At 39.5% G+C, this 20,304-nt stretch overlaps 2 protein-coding genes across 4 annotated transcripts in view; one reads left to right on the top strand and one right to left on the bottom strand.

Moving 5' to 3' along the window:
• LOC307043248 (tetratricopeptide repeat protein 28-like) overlaps window positions 1–11,076 on the bottom strand; it is a 170,883-nt gene extending 159,807 nt beyond the window's left edge. For both annotated transcript variants that reach the window (XM_079687581.1, XM_079687582.1), the window contains exons 1-2: window positions 10,937–11,076; window positions 6,864–7,163 (exon numbers count right to left, since the gene is read on the bottom strand). In XM_079687581.1, coding sequence (XP_079543707.1) covers window positions 6,864–7,163; window positions 10,937–10,966 — 330 coding nt within the window. In that variant the 5' untranslated portion in view covers window positions 10,967–11,076. The remainder of the gene's footprint in view (window positions 1–6,863; window positions 7,164–10,936) is intronic.
• Window positions 11,077–11,151: 75 nt separating this feature from the next.
• LOC307043249 (L-serine dehydratase/L-threonine deaminase-like) lies at window positions 11,152–19,434 on the top strand. Of its 2 annotated transcripts, XM_079687585.1 has the most exons (9): window positions 11,152–11,483; window positions 12,108–12,215; window positions 16,595–16,751; window positions 17,394–17,433; window positions 17,535–17,674; window positions 17,844–17,935; window positions 18,356–18,583; window positions 18,679–18,803; window positions 18,900–19,434. In XM_079687585.1, the coding sequence occupies exons 1-9, from the start codon at window positions 11,302–11,304 to the stop codon at window positions 19,091–19,093; spliced, it is 1,266 nt and encodes a 421-aa protein (XP_079543711.1). In that variant the 5' UTR covers window positions 11,152–11,301; the 3' UTR covers window positions 19,094–19,434. The 2 variants fall into 2 exon arrangements, with proteins under 2 accessions (XP_079543711.1, XP_079543712.1); XM_079687586.1 differs by lacking the exons at window positions 11,152–11,483; window positions 12,108–12,215 and adding an exon at window positions 15,738–16,511.
• The last annotated feature ends 870 nt before the right edge of the window (window positions 19,435–20,304 follow it).

Here is a 20,304-nt window from a genome sequence, read left to right as displayed (position 1 = left end):
TAGTACTGCAAATTAGATCTGCTAGGGTCTAATATGCCGTCACATATTTGAGCTTTGGATAAGTTAAAATATTCTTGTAATTCCCAATTCCTTCTATACTTTTATAAATGTCTCTCTTCCTCTAGGCCACTCATTTTCATCATTATGTTGCAAGTCATAAATGTTTTCGTTTATGTCACAGAATCTTACCACTCAATTTTAAATAGTTTGAGGCCCTGAAAAATTCAGGAAGTCATCAATAGGTAAAATCCAGAAATCTGCCTCGTCTGAATAATGTGTTCTGGTCAACGGTGCAAAATCCCCCTACCTTGTCAACCCTGTTGGGGTTCCATTCTTGGACAGTTACTTTTTTTCCTGTACATTAATGACTTGCCTAATGTATGTCCTGAGTTGAATGTGCAAATGTATGCCGATGATGCGGTCATCTTTGTACACGGGAAGAACACTGAAATTATCTCATCCTATCTCTGAAATGCTTTGGACAAGGTTCAACACTGGCTGAACAACATTTGCTTACAGTTAAAACGTATAAAAAACAGTATGCATGATGTTCAGTAAACGACCAGTCAAAATCGAAGGATCCAACGTATTTTTAAACGGAGCAGAAATAGAACTAGTCCCCCACTTCAAGTATCTTGGAGTCATACTGGACGTATTTTTAAACGGAGCAGAAATAGAACTAGTCCCCCACTTCAAGTATCTTGGAATCATACTGGACTCGAACTTGACTTTTAAGAAACATATCAAGGAAACATTGGAGGCTATTAAAAGAGCTGCTGATCTGGTAATATCATTCATGTAAATTAAGATTGTACATATCACAATTTGGTGCATTTGTAGATTATTAGGAGTCAATCTCAATTCAGCTTAAACAGATGAAATGTTATGTGGAAAAAAATGTATGACTTTATTTGATGTGGATAAATTGTTATGCTATAATATAAATAATATATATAATTTAATAGATAGATGAACTCAGACGATTGCTAACAAACATCAGGTAGGATTTTCAGTGAAATGGCAAGATGGGTGGGAAGGGGGAGGGACTGGGTGGCATGGTAAAGGGATTCCCTATATTTTTTCTTTGTCTTTTCTTTATCTTTTTGTATTATTGTCTATATAATTTGTATCTGTGTATATAAGTCCCTCTGTGAGGGCAAACAACAAAAAAAGGTTGGTCACAAAACAAAAAGAAACTTAAAGTATCCAACACTATTAAATTCAAAATGTTAAACAAATTAGACCTTTCTTAACTGTCAATGCTGCAAAGTCATACCTCCATATGATTCTATCCCACATTGAATACTGTTGGACAAACTGGTCGTTTGCTTGTGCCACAAACCTGAAACCAATAGAACAGCTGTACAAGAGAGCTATCAAGGTTTTTGACAGAAAGCCACATTCATACCACCACTGTACAATCCTTGAAAAACACAATTTCTTGAGTTTTGACCATTTTAAGTCTTTTAAAAGTATGTGCTTTTTTTATAAATGTTTACATGGACTGGCCCCCCCTCCCCCCTCCAGTCGTGGAATTCATCCACAAAAAACACACTGGACGCTGCACTAGGTCAGAAACCAGAGGAGACTGTGAGGTCCACCGTAGACGGATCACTTTTGGACAAAATGTCCTTTCCATTAAAAGGCAGCTCTTTGTGGAATAGCCTCCCAACTGAGATACAGGATTGTCCCACTCTCAATAGTTTTAAAGATCAACTAAAAGAATGGTTGAGAAACAAACAGACGTACAATCACCGCTAAATACACTTTAATAGAGGGGTATCTCCTCTTGCACTTCAGGTAGCTCTTGTATCTTATCTTGCACTTTACATGTCGTTGATGCTAGATTGTACTGCCATGTGGTAAATACTTGTGTGTGCTGCTCTTGCTCTTTTTGCATATCATGTATTTGTTTTTGCTATGTGTATAATTGTCATGTTCTTAAATGTTTTATGTGAGGTACTACGGATGGAAATTAGCTCCAAGCTAAAATCCGGCACATTTACACTATTTGCATTTTTTTGTTTTAAGTGTTCATTAATGTGCATTGTCCCTGCTAAATAAACAATGAAATGAAATGAAATGGAGGATCTGGAGAAGGATGTGCACTTGGAGATTACCTCCATTGCCCCATTTTCCACTTTAACCCAGTCATTTAAAGCATGAGAAGGCAAGAAGCAACACATCTGATTGGAGATGCTGCATGGTGAGCAACATCCTCCTTACATCATTCCCTGCATCAGTATTCGCATGACAAGCTAAAGGCATTCATATTTTATCACCATGTGTTTCATAATACAGGTATGCAGGTTGATGTCAATTGTTAATCATGAATATGCATCAAGGGATATTATTAATATTCATGGTTACATATGTTGGCCCCAATATATAGCCAGAGTTACATTTAGTCTACATTTCCATTTTGGGGTAATTGTGATAAACAACATGTCAAAAAATAGATGGACATTTTTCAAATAGAACTGAATCTAAAAGAACACATAGTTTAAAGAGGCTCTATTATGCTTTGGGGGTTTTCTCTTTCCTGTAGTGTGTTACATTGGTTTTTGTGCATGGCAATGCTCTACAAAGGCTAAAATCCTCTCCCACACACTCCCCCGCCTCCTTGAAACGCCTCCATTGGACTCTGTGTTAACTTCCGTAACATAGTGACATCACTAACATCATAACAACAAAAGTATGGAGAACTGCTAGAAGGACTAAATGGTAGGTCTATTTACTTTTTCACAATGCGGGAAGTACACAACACTATGATATGGTAAGGGACATTTCTAAGCATTTGACCAATCACAACAGAGCCGGCCAGCTAACCAATCAGAGCAGACTGGGCTCTGGTTTCAGACAGAGGGTGAAAAGAGGTGCTGCAGCACAGACAGGATGAGAAAAATAAAGCCCCTTTTGAACATTTAAGAATGTTAACATGTCACAGAAGAGGCACAAAATACAAATAGGAACCTGAAACGGAGCATTCTAGGGCCCCTTTAAATGTTTTGCCCTAAAAAGTCTATAAATTCATATCTATGATATATATCAGTTAATGTGTACTGAGGCAAATTGGTGCTTAGAACTACATGCTAACGCCACCATGCTTTAAACATTTAGAAAATAATGTTAACATGATGGTGTTAAACAAGTACGATGCTTTCTATATTCTTGATAAAAACAAGTCACCGCTGAGTCTGTTTAGAATGTTGTTTGATTTCTGATTTAAATTCTTGCAAAATGTAGCTAATTAAAAATTCTGACGCAATTATGTTGCGAAAGGAAAAGTCAGGGCTGGTTTACCAATGGCTAGAGAAAGCCACTCAGCAGGATGGATGACAGATTTAAGTTGTACACTGAATTCTCATGAATGATTCATGGGTAACTCATCATAGTACATTACAACAAAAAGGTCACCTAATACATGTTCTCTGATCTACAAGCACAAAAACACATATTTATGCCCACCTGCTGTTCCTCACTGGAGGTTTTCCTTTTAGTATTCAGCATGTATCAAAATAAAAGCACAGGTCACCAAGATGTTGTGAATATCTCAGATGGTGCGGATGAAAGCAAAAAGAAAGGTACAAGAGCTATAACCACTCTCCACATGAGATCAAAAGCCAGCTTCTTTATGCTTTACACACACTGAGATCAGATGGGAGCTGGTTTAACGGACTGTCATACCAACAGGGGAGCATTACACCCCAGTGGTTTTCATCCACATAAAAAGCAGAGCGCCGCTGAGAGTGGCAAAGGATGAGGCCGTCAAATCACACAATTCTTTGTCTTCCTTTCCTTGTACATTACCAGCAAAAAGCTAATGTCATCACCCAGCACTGCAGGAAAGAGAAGCTTTATGCTTTATCAGGCTGTCAGTACCACTCCTTACACAATTACTGGATACGCTGCTGCTGTAATTAAAGTCCCCTTTCAGCACTCCACACACAATGACCTTTTCCAATGCAAACACTCATTGTCTCAGTTAAACCCAAGGCCCTTCCAATGGGATGTAAATGGCCTATTTAATGTTGGTGAAAAAGAAAAATGTGTGCACATGAACTCAGGTAAAAAAAGCCTCATCTGGGATACAAGGCTTGAAAGGTGTCGTGAAAACTGGAGATAAACACTTGAGGAGACAGAATACCCTCGACCATCATAACCTATAATCAGAAGATATGCAAATGATAGAGATGTTTCCCCAGACAATGCAGTGCCACTTGTCTTCTGGTTCCCTGGGAACTCTCCTGTCAGCCTCACACAGGAGAATGGCAGTGATAGCAGAAAAGGCTGTTTGTTTACTATGTCACCGGAACAGCCGTGTTGAGAGGGAGGGACCAGATGGAGGAGCAGAATAGACAGCGAATCCATCTAGAGTGGGTATTGTCCTCTCAGTCACTGGTACACGCCTAAAAAACAACTAGGGTGCAATTCAGAATCACAAAATACTCACTGGCAGCAAAAGCTAAAAGATGCTTTCCATCCTAAAGTGATACTGGAAGTTTGCTGCAGTGTCATCATACAATAAATGAATCATGCAAAGGAAAAGCAGCTAGATTATTCACACACTAGCTCGTAGAGAATAAATGTGACACACACCTTGTCTATGAAATGACACCCTATTTTGTTCTCATTTAAGCATTTTATATTCAGTAAGAGGGTGAGATACAAAGGGCCTAAAGCTGTCCTGGGTCATTAAACCACACATTTTCTTTCTTCTCTCAGAATGTGTTTTCTGGCACTTACAGCAAGCAAAGCTGACAGATTAGACAGGGGGCTCCTTCACAGGCTGCTGTGGGCTTCAGGAGGGTGGGCTGCTCGCTGGTGCTTGGGGCAGCAAAACCACGCCTGTCACGGTTTGACGGGGCCAATCCAGAAGTGCAGTCATAGCCGGGCATGATTGATGATATTATGTACTCACACAGGATCTGAATGCCAGCACACTCCTGTGATTTAATCCCTTTTCCTTCATCAAACATCCAGGCGTAGCAGATGGACTTCTACAACCCCAAATCTCTATTTCCTCGAGGCCAACGCCATAAGTGTCAAGACCACCATAACTAATCAATTCTTTGAGGTAGCACTAACTGAATACAGGAGTTGCAATACATTCATGTGTATTGATTATATATGTTCATATATGATCTACTATAGGGCAACGATATCAAATTATCTGACTCTTATAGGACCAGAGGAGGTCTTTTTTTTCCCTGACATATCAGATAAGAAAATGAAAGATGGAGTGGTTGTGACCTTGGCTTTGCCTCCACCCGCAGATTAATCAAGTAGAAAAATGGCCTCCATTGCGGCTGCTTTGATAAATTTTTAAGCACATTTCTATATTTGTATGAAAGCCAGTCATGATAAACATGGCCTTCAACCCACTGCATATAAAAAGCATATTGGATATTCAAATACCTCAATGCCTTTTTGTCCTGCACACACAAAACACTTAAAATCCCTCCAGTTGGACAACACTGAACCCTAGTGGTGATTCAGGAAACTTCAAAACATGCACACTTCAGTATAATTGTCAATACCACAGACATAATAATCCTTTTTCCTCATGTAACATAGTAAAACACAAAGATCAGGCTATACATCTGCAGCTAGTCTGCTAACACAAACGTCAGCATGAGAGTTAGAGCTGTCAGGGAGTAAATCCAGGAATCAGCAGAGCTACACTGCCTAGATTAAGCCAACCATCCCCCCCGCTAGCCGGACCACAAAGAGCTTCATTGTGCTTGGATAGCATATAAAGAGGAGAATGATTTTGGCAGTTATTTTCAATTATATTTTGGCCTTGCTGGCTTCAGAGGCTTATCAAATTGTTCCAGAATAAACGACATTTACTAATGTTCAGATGCTACAGATGGAGGGAGAGGGAGATGTGGAAACATGCAGGAGAGACTATTGTTGTAAAATTGGTTGAAATAAAACGATATAGAAACAGTAGAGTACTAAAAAGCTTCTAAAACAACAGCTGGTCAATAGCTGTGTAATCATTCCAACACAAGTATGGAGAACTGCTAGAAGGACTAAATGTATGTAGGTCTATTTACTTTTTCACAATGCAGCAAGTACACAACATTATCTACGGAATAAAAGGTGACAGTCCCCACTGCAGCGCCACATTTTTACTGAAGAGGAAACCTACCTGAGCAGCTGAAGATACACGACCTCAGATCAAAGAAGAGGTGGCCGCTGATTCATCATTGGTAGCGACAAATTATCATCAATACCACTCTACCACATTATCATCAATCTCTCTCTCCAAAGACAAAAGTATCTCTCCATGCTAAATTGTGAAATCAATGCGTTTCTATCACTGAGAGGAATTGGTCTCCGAGTGATCTCTGCGGCTGATTAATGTGAAATCTATCGCAGGTTAGTCCACATGGCCTGGACAAGATCAAAGACAAGACCCCAGAAAACTTTGTATTGATCAGCAGAGAGAATGCAACTGAGGAGTGAAGATGTGAGTGGAATTGGAAACACTTACAAACTTGTAAATCATCTAAAATAAGATGACTATAGTACTAGTTTATATTACTTGTTCCTTTTTCAGCTAAATGTTTGATCAAACGTACTTCACACTTCTCCCCATTTAAATCTATGCAGCTAAATCCTGATAATTAAAGTTTTAATTGGAAATTGTATGGACATCAGAGGCCATAAATTAGATTTGACGAAATGAAGAAATTGTTGGCAATGACACAACGGGTGCACTTATGAAAGCCAATAATCTCAGTTTAAGAAGATAAAATGTATATGATGTACGGGGTGAAAACCTCAGGACTGTTTCCTCATGTTTTTACTGTCCTTTAGTGTTTCCATAGATAAAGTGCTTGAGGCAAACTTACCTTGGGCCACTTGGGATTGAGCTCGCAGGCTTTTTCAGCGTCCTCCAGTGCCGCCTGGTGCTGTCCCAGTTTGAGACGGGCTGCTGAGCGGTTACTGAACAGGATGCAGTTCTGTGGGTCAGCCTGCAAGGCGTTGGTGTACAAATGGATGGCCGCCTGAAAGTCACCCCGCTGACAAGCCTCATTGCTCTGCTGCACTTTCTCCATGAACTCTGCTTTGCTGAGCCCACACCTGGCCCCGTCGTCTCCAGAAACACATCGGATAGGTCTGCCCGCAGTCCGAGAACCGAATATGGAAAACTGAAGGAATACACAGAGGGGATTGACAGAGCTGTAATCAGTCAAATTCAAAAATGTTGTGAAACTTATCCGACGGGAATGCACTTAAACAAATAAGACTTCTTAAAAGTTGAGTAATACAATTAAAATACAAAATCTTGGCAATAGGAGGGGAAAATGGGTAAGTTATAGAACACACAAGATAAGATTATTGATGACATCCTTTTCCGGTTATTACCCGTCCCCTTGTGTGTTATGTAGCTTTTTATGTAAATGGTCTGCAGAGTCAAAAAGCCTCAAAGTACACCCTCTAGCGAGTAAAACTCTAACACAGAAAAGACCTGTCTATGCTGCCCCAGAACGCTTCGTTGGAGATTTTTATTTTCCATTTTTTTCTTCCTGAGTAAAGTGACGTAAACGGGCATAGCGACGTAGCGGCTCCGCGTATTGGCATGGAACAATCCGTGGAGCTCCTCACACACTCACTCAGCCTTATCTTTTCTCAGTCGTGATGCTCCGCGGAATTTCGCCGGCGCACACATTCACTCAGCCTTATCTTTTTCTCAGGCTGTGAGTGTGTGGCGAACAGCCTGGCTGTGAGTGTACTGTATGTGTGTGCTCAGGCTGAGTTCCGCGATGTCTCGCTGTCTCGCAGACCCCATGCAGCAACCAGAAAACGACACCAGTAATACAGCTCACACTGTCGGCTCCTCGATCCTCAAAGGGCGCGAGCCCCGCAACGTCCCGCCAACATGGCACCCAGACCCCACGTAGCATTCTCATCTGTTTGTCATTACTGGTGTCATTTTCTGGTTGCTAACAAACGCCATTGTAACACATAAACACCGATGTTCCGCTTTAACGGTGGTGGACTCATCAGAACATAGTGGGCGAGCTGACCAATCAGAGCACAGTGGGCTCATAGGGAGGGGGGGGGGTGGCAGGAGCTCCAACAAGCCGTTTAGGACAGAGAGTGAATACACTTACTATACAGAGATGCTGTATGAGAAACCAATGTGATTTTCGAACATTGAACAATGTAAATCTATTCTAGTATACCTCAACAATGGAATTATGATCAGTAGAAATGGCCATGTAATGGGAACTTTAATGTGTTTCAGCTGTAAATGTATTTTTTTTGTGGCTGGTATACAGAATCGAATATGCTGTATAGTGTTTCAATGTGTGATATGACTCAGCATGTTTCCAAAAGAGTGTGTGAGAAAGCATATTTGCCAAACTGACTCATCTTTTCCCACAAAAGCAATGAAAACAAGCACTGTAGTGTTGAGTGTGCTAGTGTGCTGAACAGACCTTTTGACACTTGGAATAGCAAAACAAACCATTAGTTTGATGCAGTTTAGCCAGCTAAAGGACCCTTGTATTGTGCATGCCAACAGTGTTATTGCTCTCTGGGAAACTGAACTAACTAAACTGTTGTTAGTGTTATTTGTTCCAACTTTGGTTTTCCTGTTATGTAAAGTGAACATCACTGTCTGCTGTGAAGAAAACAAAAAACAGAGAGTATATGATTCATATATTTTTGCCTAGTATAACTGTGGTAGGGTTAAGTCTCTATAGACTTTAATTTAGCTCAAATCAAAGAGACCTTACAGAAAAGCACACTGAGACTGACCTGAAGTCCACATATTCTGCAGTAAAAAAATATCTTATTTAGACTAACTAATCAGTTTATCTTTGAGTGTGTATTTTGACATAACCTTAAATTAAAAACTCGATTTCCAAAATAATGTGAATTGTTCTGCCAGCTAGGTCTGTGTGTTTCTTTAGTGAGATTCCTGATTTTGCTCCGTGTTTTGACCGCTGAGAGACCGCCACATCTGTACAGCACATGGGATATTGGTTTCAGTCCTGAAGTCCAAATAAGGTTAACTCACCTTTGTTTATGAAGAACAGACCCACCCAGGTTAAAAATAGGGAATGCCTTTGGCAAAGACAGTTTGATCTTTCACATCATGTCAGTTTAAAACAAAGCCCATAACTTTTCTGATGTTCGCAGCCGTTGACCTAACTTTAAACACACAACAATAGTGTTAAGTTCAACCTTATAAAGTCATCTTCAGTGCGCTGCTAAATCTCCTACCACAATAAGATTAAGCCTTAAACCTGCCTTAGAGCAAGGCCATTGGCAATAATGTGGGATTGAATCTATAATTGTAAAAATGAATATGCAATGTATTACTCTCCTGAACAAACCAAAAGGCAAACCATTTGAATGTAAGACCAATTTGTGCAAGTCTTGCTGTAGCTTAATTTAACAAATATAGTGTAATTGATTAAATAGATGAGTGATGTATCCATTTATCGGGAAAGGTTTGTGAGTATTACTGAATCAGGAAATTCATCTCAGGGTTGCATGTTTTCAGGGCCGTCCTTTATACCGCTTTCTCATCACTCCTCCTCGGACTGAATTCTGGGATATGGCAGGCTGGGTAATTACTTCCAGAGGCCCGGGGAGTAGACGCAGCAAATATGAGGGCTTAAGTAGGTCCAACATCAAGTTACAGCGCAGTACCAGGCAATCAGTAGCTTTCTTGCACCTTTTGACCTTCCACCTTTTTCTGTTTCTTTTTTGCAAAACATTTTTTTATTTTTTTCGAGAGTAAAAACTAAAGTCTCGAGTGCTTCATATTGTATCTCCATGTATCTATTTAAAAGTGTGTGTTTAGGTGATTACAGAGCATGCGAGGCAAGTATAGGGCCAAAATAAATTATATAAAGTAAGACAATGATCAAAAGCTAAAACAAACTGAAGAATTGGTATGCCGTTTTTAAGAAACACAATATAGTGTACCTTTTAAAGCCAATGTAGCACCTTCACATTGTTAAAAAATCCATTAAGCTACAACAACATGATGTAAAACAGTGGGATTTGTGCAAGGAGGTCTTAAAACAAGTGTTAGCTGCTGGGTTTGTTGCTGTAAATCATGTGGAGAGCTAAGCAACCCACCTCTCAGAAATACACAAACAGGCTGAAGGAGTGACGTCCACAGCACAACTGACAGCACTGTCACGCATGATGAAATTCAAAGACTTGTTTCCAAAGCAATGTCAGGAGAAGCATCTATTATTGATTCGTTCTCCCAGGGGCCCGAAGATCATGCAGGTTTTCCTTTCAGATAAACACTGTACACTAGACCAGAGAGGAGTGAACTGATCAGAGATTTTACAGGAAGGTCCACGGTGAGTGCTGTCTCATGTGTTTCATTGGGCTGCTTACTGTATGTGGGCAGGAAGGGTGGAGAGGGAGTGATAATGAGAGCCTATACCAACACAGAGGACACCCTGCCAACCTAATCACGAGGAGACAGAGATTAAGTCAACTCTCCATAGAAAAAACACAGTCTGTAATGCACACATTTACTTTTTGTTGGGGAATAATGTGGATGTAATCATGGTTGTGCACAAAAATGAACTGCCACTGTGCAAGCCACTTTGTTCATGCGAAACAAAAGAAGTATGATTTAGGTTTAGAGCCTATTTTGTAATGTGTATGATCTTCTATTTGCATTTGAATCACATTAATGTTAGCTATTGTGTGAGCCAGGAGAGCACACACATCCTCTGTGCAGTCCAGCACAGTTTGCATGACTGGAAAATCGATAGAGGGCTTTTACGAGCTTTTCGCAGGAATGGTCATTTGGCATTTCCTGTCCAGAACGCGAGGTAACAAAAGTGTTATTCGGGGGGGGGGGTGGAACCAAAATGCCAACAACTACACATATTGCAGCTTGCATGACAGTGTAGAAAGTAGTTGTTTTTTGTCTATTTACCTTTTCTTTCAGAGTCGCTTGCTGCTCCATCCTGTCTGACTGCTTTGGTTTGTGCCACGGGTTATCGCTCTCATCCCATCACACTCCTTCTGGTCTTTTTATTTGGTTCAAGGTGCTGTTGGAAGTTAGCCGAAAAGTCCACGTTATAGTCGCTAAACTCCGAGGAAAATCTACGAAGATTTAGCTGTGTTGCCTTCAGGAGAAACTTTTCTCAGGAAAGTGCGCCATGTTGTCAAATCTTTTCCTTTTTTCTTGACGTTTTTCCTCCTGTTGCCATAGTGGATTTCTGACCGCTGTGAGGAGGGAGGTTATTCAAATGAAAGTGACATTTTTGATTAAAGAAGCATCACTTAGTTTTGATTTGCATGTTTTTATACGTGTTACAAACTATTTATGAAGTGCAATTCAAAAGCAAATGTTTGCTCACTTCCAGGTCGTTGGCGTTCGTAGACTTTGTAAGGGCTCAGGGTCGAGAGGAAAAGGGGCACCTCGCCCGCGTGCAGCACGTTATTGGTGCCCAACCTGGCCTGACTGATGATGCGTTCAGGTAAAATTGTTCAACCAGAAATAATGAGCTGTTAGGAGTTCATTTCACCCTCTTGGGTTGTAGACCTACTTCCTAAATTATGACAGCAAGTACAGATTGCTAATACAATAATGGTAAAAATAATGGTACAATTAGCCTACTGGCATTTACATAATAATTTTGTTACAGCTTATTTAACGATATGCACCATTTGTCTTTACTCACTTACCTATCATTGCAAATAAATAACACTGCAAAAGTGCATAAGCTATTCAAATGATGTGACTACAAGGCACTTTTGCAGTGTTATTTATTTGCAATGATAGGTAAGTGAGTAAAGACAAATGGTGCATATCGTTAAATAAACTGTAAAAATTGTATTATGTAAAAAACAACCGCAAACATTAGATTTATTTTATTTAATTACTTGTTTGGTGTTTTTTGTTATCTGACGACTTTTTACTTTGACTTTTTACATTTTTAACTCAAAGACCTGTACTTTCTACTTCTTACATTTTCATAACAGATTTGTTACTTTAATTTTAATCTGTGTTTGGTGGCGTGATCATTATTATTTAGAGTCATTGCCTGCCTATTGATTTTAACATGATTCGTGTATCCTTCATTTCCTGGTCTTCTCTAAAGCCTGCCACACTGTCCCGAAATTGACACCAGATGGACACACGAATATGGAATTGTGAATTTCCCACAAAGATGGCCCCGAACTTGGTCAACAGCCAAGCAACAGCCAAAGCAAGTACGATGCCTACAGAAGGCCACACGATGGCACCCGAACCACACACAAAAATATGGTCGTAGGCTTTACTGATGATTTAGAATGTATCCAGACTCAACATAAGAGCTTGTGCCTCTTTGGGGGGTGCTAACATTTAAACATATACTTTATTCTTTACTTTCTCCATCTTTATATCTAGATTAGAATATATTACTTATCTCTGTCATGTTGTTTCCATAGCGACAACAATTACCTGTCAAAAGCGTAAACTTGCCTTCAAAATACAAAGCATCTATATAAAACAGGAAGTTAACCTAAATTACATTTAAGACCTACAACTGCAACGAAAGTAACGAAAACAATGTAATATACTTTTCAGTTTCACAGAACACAAATTGGGTTATTTACATAATATGTTTACATGATTTTGTTGTGCATTAAATGCAATCTTGATGTCATTGTACTATAATACACTGGCTACACGACGGAATTGCGAGGGCTTCACATAGTCGTGTTGCCTTCCTAAAATAACTGGACAGCTTCTTGTTTCCTTCGTATTGTCTTTGTGAGGCGAAAAATGCCCGATGGCACCGATGATCAGACGAAGATGACACAATTTGACAAGATGCCCTCATGAGTGCCTTACGAAGGGCAAAATGGACACAAATTCAACACGAAAATGAACCTTCTGCAATTTTTTGGCATGCCAAAGATTTTGCCACCGCTCACAAAGTTGCTGCCGGAGCCTGAGAAACTCCACCGGCGGTCATACGATGGCTTAAGATGCCCTCACGAATGGCCTGATGTTGTTACGATCACAGCCGAATTTGAACATTTCCTTTATCGTGTGTCCATCTGGTGTCAATTTCCAGACAGTGTGACTGGGGCTATAAGAAGAGGGACCTATGAAAACTTTGTAATTTTGCCATTGTTCAGCATCGCAACATTCATTAGCTAACAGTGACATTATTGTTCTATTAATATAAAGGGAGGTCATTTACTCTATAAGACAGTTGGTAGTTATGGGTACTTTTTACTTAAAGGTCCCCTATCATACTGTTTTTCATCAATATATAATAGTCTCAGATACAAAACATGTCTCTGAAGTGTTTGGCTTGAAATACCCAACAGATCATGCATTGTAGCATCCCATAAACCCCTCTGTTTCAGCCCTGTTTCAAAAGTGCTGTTTCTCTGTCTTTCACTTTAGATAAAAATAAGGAGCCACTCCCCATGCCCCTCTGGGAGATATTTGGTTAAAAAGAACACAATGGTGCTCTAGGAGGAGATTCAGGTGATAAGGTGGGGGGGGTGGGGGGGGGTTACCTTGGTTGGTAATTGGCTAATGGTTACACAAGCCAAAAACTCATTGAGACATCATGAAGTGGCCAAAATTCAGACAGGTTTTTATATAAATGGATCAGGACAAAAGGTGAGCGAATCTTTTTTCCTGAAACTTTCAGAATCTTGTTACAGAGGACACATGTTTATGTATAAAAGACTCCCCTTTAAGTACATTTTGAAGCCCATACTTCTTTACTTTTACTCGAGTAAATACGTTTAGTCAGTACTTCTACTTTTACCAGAGTATTTTTAATCACGAGTATCTGTACTTCTACTTGAGTAAAGGATGTGTGTACTTTTGCCATCTCCGGTTGTGCCTTAAAACCAAAAGAGAAGAAGGAGAACACTATGTGCAGACATGGCTTGAACGCAGCAGGATTTTAGTTAAGTCAGAGAATTTTCAGCTGACTGCATTTTCCCTCTGTTTTCTTTTGAGTAAAAAATCTCCACCCTCATTAAACTGTTTTGCAGCGACAGAAGAGATAGCAAACTTAATTTCGCATAAATATGCAAACAGTCTTTCTTATAAAACCAAGAAATAAGAGAGACTGACCAAATGCACTTGGATAAAACATATATTGTTTGTGTGTGCAGCCCATCACCAGCAGATGGTGTAACAATCCTTTACAGAGTGGCCTTTAGTCTTGACACCAGCAGCCATGTAATTCCATCGGAAGAACAAGCTAGTCTTGCAATAAGCCTTTTCCAGAACTTAAATGTTGGCATCTCATTAGTGTTTATTTTTGGCTGCCTGCATTGCATTCAGTTGTGGCAGTTGAGGGTTCCTGATACTGTGTGTTGTATTACTTGCACAGGGTTTACTAAATTAAAAAGGGCCATAGTTAATATTTGAATAGGCTTCACCTTTGTTTGTTCTGCTTAAAAGTCAAAACTCATAGTGTGTCGTTTTTTGATGTGTTACACACAAGATTGTTTAAACTGCAATGGGCCTTGTACAATAAATGTAATATTAATCATGTGAAAACATTGTCTTTTTGTGTTCACTTGTGTTTTTTTAAGATTTAAAAATGATTGCAAAGACCTTAAAAACAAAACTGAATCAAATGCTTTTGTTTTTACTGAATTTTAAGGTCAGTTTTTGGCGAAGAATCTGTGAAAATTGTTTTGTTTTATTTTGCTAATGGAAACACAGCATTGGTCATTGTGTTATATATTCTCAAAACTCAGACTTTATTTCTAACAATGCTTCCGTACAATAAAATGTAATTGTGATTATGAGTACATGACACTGCATGATACAGGTCCAGCTCCATAGTTATGGAAGTTAACAATGCTATATAGTAGTTTGGTTTCAGTATTTGTATCACCGTAACAGCTCCTTGTGGGTCTTACTTACTGAAATGTGATACATGTCTACTGAATTGCAGGTTAATTGTACATAAACTCCCCTCTACTCTCTCTTTTATCTCAAACCCATTACTCTGTTGGTATGACCAAATTCAAGGAAAGTAAGCCTATTACTAAAGTGGCTTGTAAGAGGTTCACAAAATATGACCAGTTACATCAATCAAGGCAGCTAAAACACACAATGAGTAGGTGAGCATTATGTGTAGTGATTAATCAAAACTTAAATAGATGTAATCATTTGTTTCTTTGAGTAAGTGACATGGCATGTGTCAAGGCCAAGGGTAGCTTGTCTAGCTAGCACATGATGTTCTTGTTTACAACTGTTCCCAGGCTTAGCAGTGATATCATAACAGACCATGTAACAGTATTTTTTAACTTACATTTATCATTGGTTGGTATTTAAATTATAGGATAGTTGATAAAGTAATAATGTGTTCATTTAATTTTCTGCACAAATTGCAACACTAAAATATGTAGAGGCACATTGAGTAAGTTAATAATAATGTATTTCTATAACACTATGCTCAATGAGTCGAAATACATCATTGAAATTGAATGTGTTTTTCTACTTGTTGCAATGCAAATGTTCCTGATCTGTGATGTGACTCTTTCCATATTGGTAACAATAGTTAATCTTTTTTAAATGGTATAGATAATTATCAGACTAGTGTAACCTTAATATTGACATTTGGTTTATCTATCTAATTAGTCTCTGATGACCTATTATCATCCCATTATCCCCCATAACGTTGTTAATCTGTTATGATGTAGACTGTTTTTTTTTTTTTTGTATTTTCAAACAACCTTCTGTGGTGTAAATGGAGAGCATTTGCGCTAAATTAGCACCTGTCTTAATTAAAAAGGTAATATTTTAATCGCTCTTCAGGATAAAAGCGTGCAAAAACGTATTTTCCAACAGTCATTAGTTCGTTTCACAGTTCTCTGCTCTGCTGTGACCCCGTGGCTGTGACATTTTTACTCGCTGTCCTTGGCGCGTTGCTCTCCCCTCTAAAGGAGTTGCACGCTCCGCAGACATTACCAAAAGAGTCGCTACTATTTTTTGCCCCGATGGAACAGCCTCCGTGTGCACTGTGCACGGTTCAAACCCGAATGGGCCGGTCAGTGAGAGCTGCTGGAGTAAAACGCTTTAATAATAGTCAGCTAAGTCAGTCTTTATAATTAAAATAGTTTTAACAATTGGTTGAATGTAAATAAGAAGTAAAGTTGCAGGCTACGAATTGCCTATTTGTACTTGATTTGAGATTTAAAACTATAATATTGTGGTCTATATATTAAATATTGAGAATAATAAGCCCCAGATACAATATTGAAATCCTGAATAGGGGGGGAGTGGGGACGAAAACATTCTTTCCTCAGGTAAGGACTGGGAGGAATTCCTATCATCCTCTTCCTCGCGGTCACTGGGAGGGTCTGGTGCCAAAATGCCTATCACTGATTGGCTAAGAGGTGGGCCTCCTCTGCCAAGCCCACAGTACCACTGAGTATATATGTGCACTTAAGATGCTAGAGTCAAGAAGTAAAGGACGTTTTGGATAAGTGATATTTAACCCAACTTGTTATCCTGCAATACATCTAAAAAGGTAATTTGATTTTGTTTTTTAAATGAAAAGTATTTGAATTATTTGGATTTTACTTGACAAATAATGTGTTTGTTTGTTTACAGTGAGATGAAGACCAATCAGCCTCTTCATGTGGCCACTCCGCTGAGGCAGAGCCTTGCCCTGACTAAAGTAGCTGGGACTTCAGTTTACCTCAAGCTGGATTCATCTCAGCCCACCGGATCATTTAAGATCAGGGGCATCGGACACCTCTGCAAAACTGTGAGTACTTCTTCTCTGTTTTGGGGTGACTGGACCTTTCCTGTGTTGTGTCGTGCTAAACTTAGATTCAAAAAGATGTGGAAGAATTACTCATTTCATTTAATTATGTAAAAGTAGAAATACTTGGATCTTCAAATACTCAATTTAAAGTAACATTTGTGACCTCAAAATGTTACTTGATTAGATATACAGAAGTATTATCAGCCAAATGTACTCAAAGTATAACAGTAAACGGAAAAAGTACACGGAATGCAAAATGGCTCCTTTTATAGTATTATCATAGAATATCTATCCTGATTTTTATCACTTATTTATAAATGTAAGAGCAGTTTAATGTTGTAGTTGTCAATGTTGAGCCAATTCTAGATACTTTGTGTCAAACAAATGTACTGGAGTAAAGTGTATGGTATTTGCCAATGAAATTTGGGGGAATTTAAGTTTATAGAACCATGAGAAGGAGATTCTCAAGATAAGTGCAAATATGTAAAAGCAGTACTTAAGTAAAGTAAAAATAATTTTGTTACATTCCACTATTGACCATAATGACCCTGTAACGGCCAGTTTAGATGTCTCAGTCAGACAACTGGGATTTTTTTACACTCTGCATTTTGATCCTGACTGTTATGTCTCTTTTTCTTGTAGTGGGCAGAGCGAGGGTGTGAGCGGTTTGTCTGCTGTTCAGGTAAGCACTGAAGCAACACAAATAAAATCAATGTTAGAGTTATCTTTGTCTCTGGCGGTGTGTTTGAGTGTGTAATCTTTGAACCCTTTTGGTTCCAACAGGTGGAAATGCTGGTATGGCCGCAGCTTACTCCGCCCGTCAGCTCGGGGTTCCTGCAACTATAGTAGTACCAAGTGTTACACCAAACCCAACGGTGGAGAGACTGAAGGACGAGGGCGCCACTGTGGTGATCCATGGCAAGGTAAGCTAATCTCATGTGTTGTTTACTACAATCTTTACATCATAATGTCATATTTTTAAGCATAAATAGGATTAGTTAAGGTGAATTCTAGAGACATTTGAATTGCAATTTAAACAGGCTGACAACGCAAAATGGTTCAACACATGACAAGATGTTGTGTCTCTTTCAGGCACTAAATGAGAGCATTGAATACGGACAGCAGCTTGTGGCAAACAACCCCAGCTGGATATTCATTTCTCCCTTTGATGATCCGCTCATCTGGTGAGTTTATCTGAGTCCGCCTGTCATTCAGGGGTTGTGACAGCATGTACATTACTATGTACTGTGAAGGAATTCCTGCATAGATATCTAACTGTCATGAAAAGATAAGAGGCAAAGACGTGATTAGATGTGAACATTTAATTACTTTTAGGATGTGCAAATGACCGATAGTAAGTGTGTGTTATCATGCGGTGTCATCATACATGTATAAAGTGTTATGTCAGATAACATGGTATCTTATCACAGTGCTTACTTTATGGGGTGATCACATGTCACAGTCAAAATGTTACCAACAACCATAAATACAGTGAATCTCCTGATATGATGCATTCAAGGAATGGCTGTTTCTTTCTCACATTTTAATAAAAATGCATCCAGATTACTTTGAAACTAACAGGGTCTGTGTTGTGTTGTGTGCAGGGAAGGCCACACGTCTCTGGTGAAGGAGCTGGAGCAGGACCTGAAGGTGAAGCCGGGAGCCATCGTGTTGTCAGTGGGAGGCGGAGGCCTGCTGAACGGGGTGGTGGAGGGACTGCGCCGTGCATGCTGGGCTGACGTGCCCATTGTAGCCATGGAAACCATTGGAGCACACAGCCTCAATGCAGCAATGAAGGCTGGGGAGCTGGTCACTTTACCTGAAATTACCAGGTAATTCATAAACACAGATATCATACACAAATTATAACATTATCTGCTTTTTCTCACATAGTTCCTAGGATTGACCCTTCTTCTTTGCTCTCTAGTATTGCAACCACTCTGGGCCTGACGAGGGTGTCTGCACAGACGTTTAAACTGGTGGGGGAGCACGTGGTTTTCTCAGAATTAGTCACAGACCAGGAGGCTGTAAAAGCTGTGGAACACTTTGTTGGTGAGTACAACCTGCTCCTTCACACTGATCCAAAAAATAGGTCTTAAACTGCTGCAATGAGACTGACCTCTCTACTGGTGTGTCTTCTTCCTGCAGATGATGAGAAGGTCCTGGTGGAGCCCGCCTGCGGGGCCGCCCTGGCTGCCGTGTACAGCGGCGTTATCAAAAGGCTGCAGAGCGAGGGCAAGCTGGCACAGCGTCTCGGCCCGGTGGTCATCGTGGTGTGCGGCGGCAACAACATCAGCATGGAGCAGCTAGCGAGGCTGAAAAAACAGCTCGGTATCGTGTAGTGCTTCCAACTACCTCAGGTCTTCCTGACCTTTCCTCTATTCCTTCATCTGCTGGTCTCGATCCATAAACCCCCGTCATTCACGTGCTCCATAGACCGAATCATTCCAGACTGAGACACTCCTGAGTGCTGACATGTGGACAGAGATGCTGGAGGGATTGTTTTGTATCTTGTAAAGCCTTTATCATTGTGATGTTGTTCTGGTAGAGGTAGTTTTTAACTTTTAGCAAAAAAAGTACACAGACACTTTCAGGTTGTATTAGTTTTAAGTTTGCCGGTATGTTTTTCTTCTGCTTTTGTACATTGAATTGTATTTAAAAAATAATAAATTATATTTCTGAATATTCTGCCTAAAGAATCATTTCTCCACCGAGACAATTTCTTATTCCTGACTGAGGATAGGATAGTATGTAAAATAGAGATGAGACCACTCCCTCACAACATAAGCTTTAACTTACAGTCATGCATATGTATGAACATGAATATGTAAGTGGACTTCTACTTTTAATGTGTTTACTATTTTTATATGAGATTTCTACAAATACTATTTTTATAATAAAACCATATAAATAGTCCAGGCAATATTAGCTTATCTCTCATTTATGTCAAATTTGCAAGTAGAGAAATTCCAAATTAGGTTAATCTTCCTTATTATCTCTTTAAACAAACATCCCAAAAAAATGCTTCATTATATTAGTTGTGTGTTTATAGAATGTATTTATGTATTGCATTTGTCATGGATGGCCCCTTGACATGACTTCTGGATGTCTGACGATGTAAAGTTATTACTTTGGCTACAGCTTAAATACTATTCCTCCCGTAGCATTAAACTATTCATTGTAAGACAATTCATGAATAGCCCCGGCCTCAGTAGCTTACTCTCTTATAAGATTCCTCTCTCCTCAGTGAGTGCTTTGGCAGACACAATGCATACACAATTACATATTTGAACCGCTGTGGTGCTTTATGAATAAATTAGCTAAATATAAAGTTGTATATTTGACCTACAACTTTAAAACAAAGCAGAGTAGCACAAGTAATTTTGTCAACATAGACATCCCAAAATTAGGTTCTTAGTCAGCAGCAGTGTTTGCCTTCCAGATGAAGGGGCACTTTAAAGGAAGAAGCTGTTTATAGGTCAGTCGCACGTCGCATGACCAGAGCAGACATCTCCACACCTTTTGAACACACTGAACAGAAGTCACTCAATTG

This window comes from Notothenia rossii (genome assembly GCF_949606895.1).
Source record: "Notothenia rossii genome assembly, chromosome: 6".
Taxonomy (NCBI): domain Eukaryota; kingdom Metazoa; phylum Chordata; class Actinopteri; order Perciformes; family Nototheniidae; genus Notothenia; species Notothenia rossii.
Note: the sequence above shows the minus strand (reverse complement) of the source record. Positions and strands in the feature narration are given on the sequence as shown.

What these genes read in the sequence shown, in the direction of transcription:
- LOC307043249 (XM_079687585.1), top strand. Translation starts at nt 11,302, where the DNA reads ATGTTTTTATACGTGTTACAAACTATTTATGAAGTGCAATTCAAAAGC. An exon ending in GCGGTTTGTCTGCTGTTCAG is followed by an intron (nt 17,434 to 17,534) that starts GTAAGCACTGAA and finishes TGGTTCCAACAG; the next exon opens with GTGGAAATGCTGGTATGGCC. An exon ending in ACTTTACCTGAAATTACCAG is followed by an intron (nt 18,584 to 18,678) that starts GTAATTCATAAA and finishes TTTGCTCTCTAG; the next exon opens with TATTGCAACCACTCTGGGCC.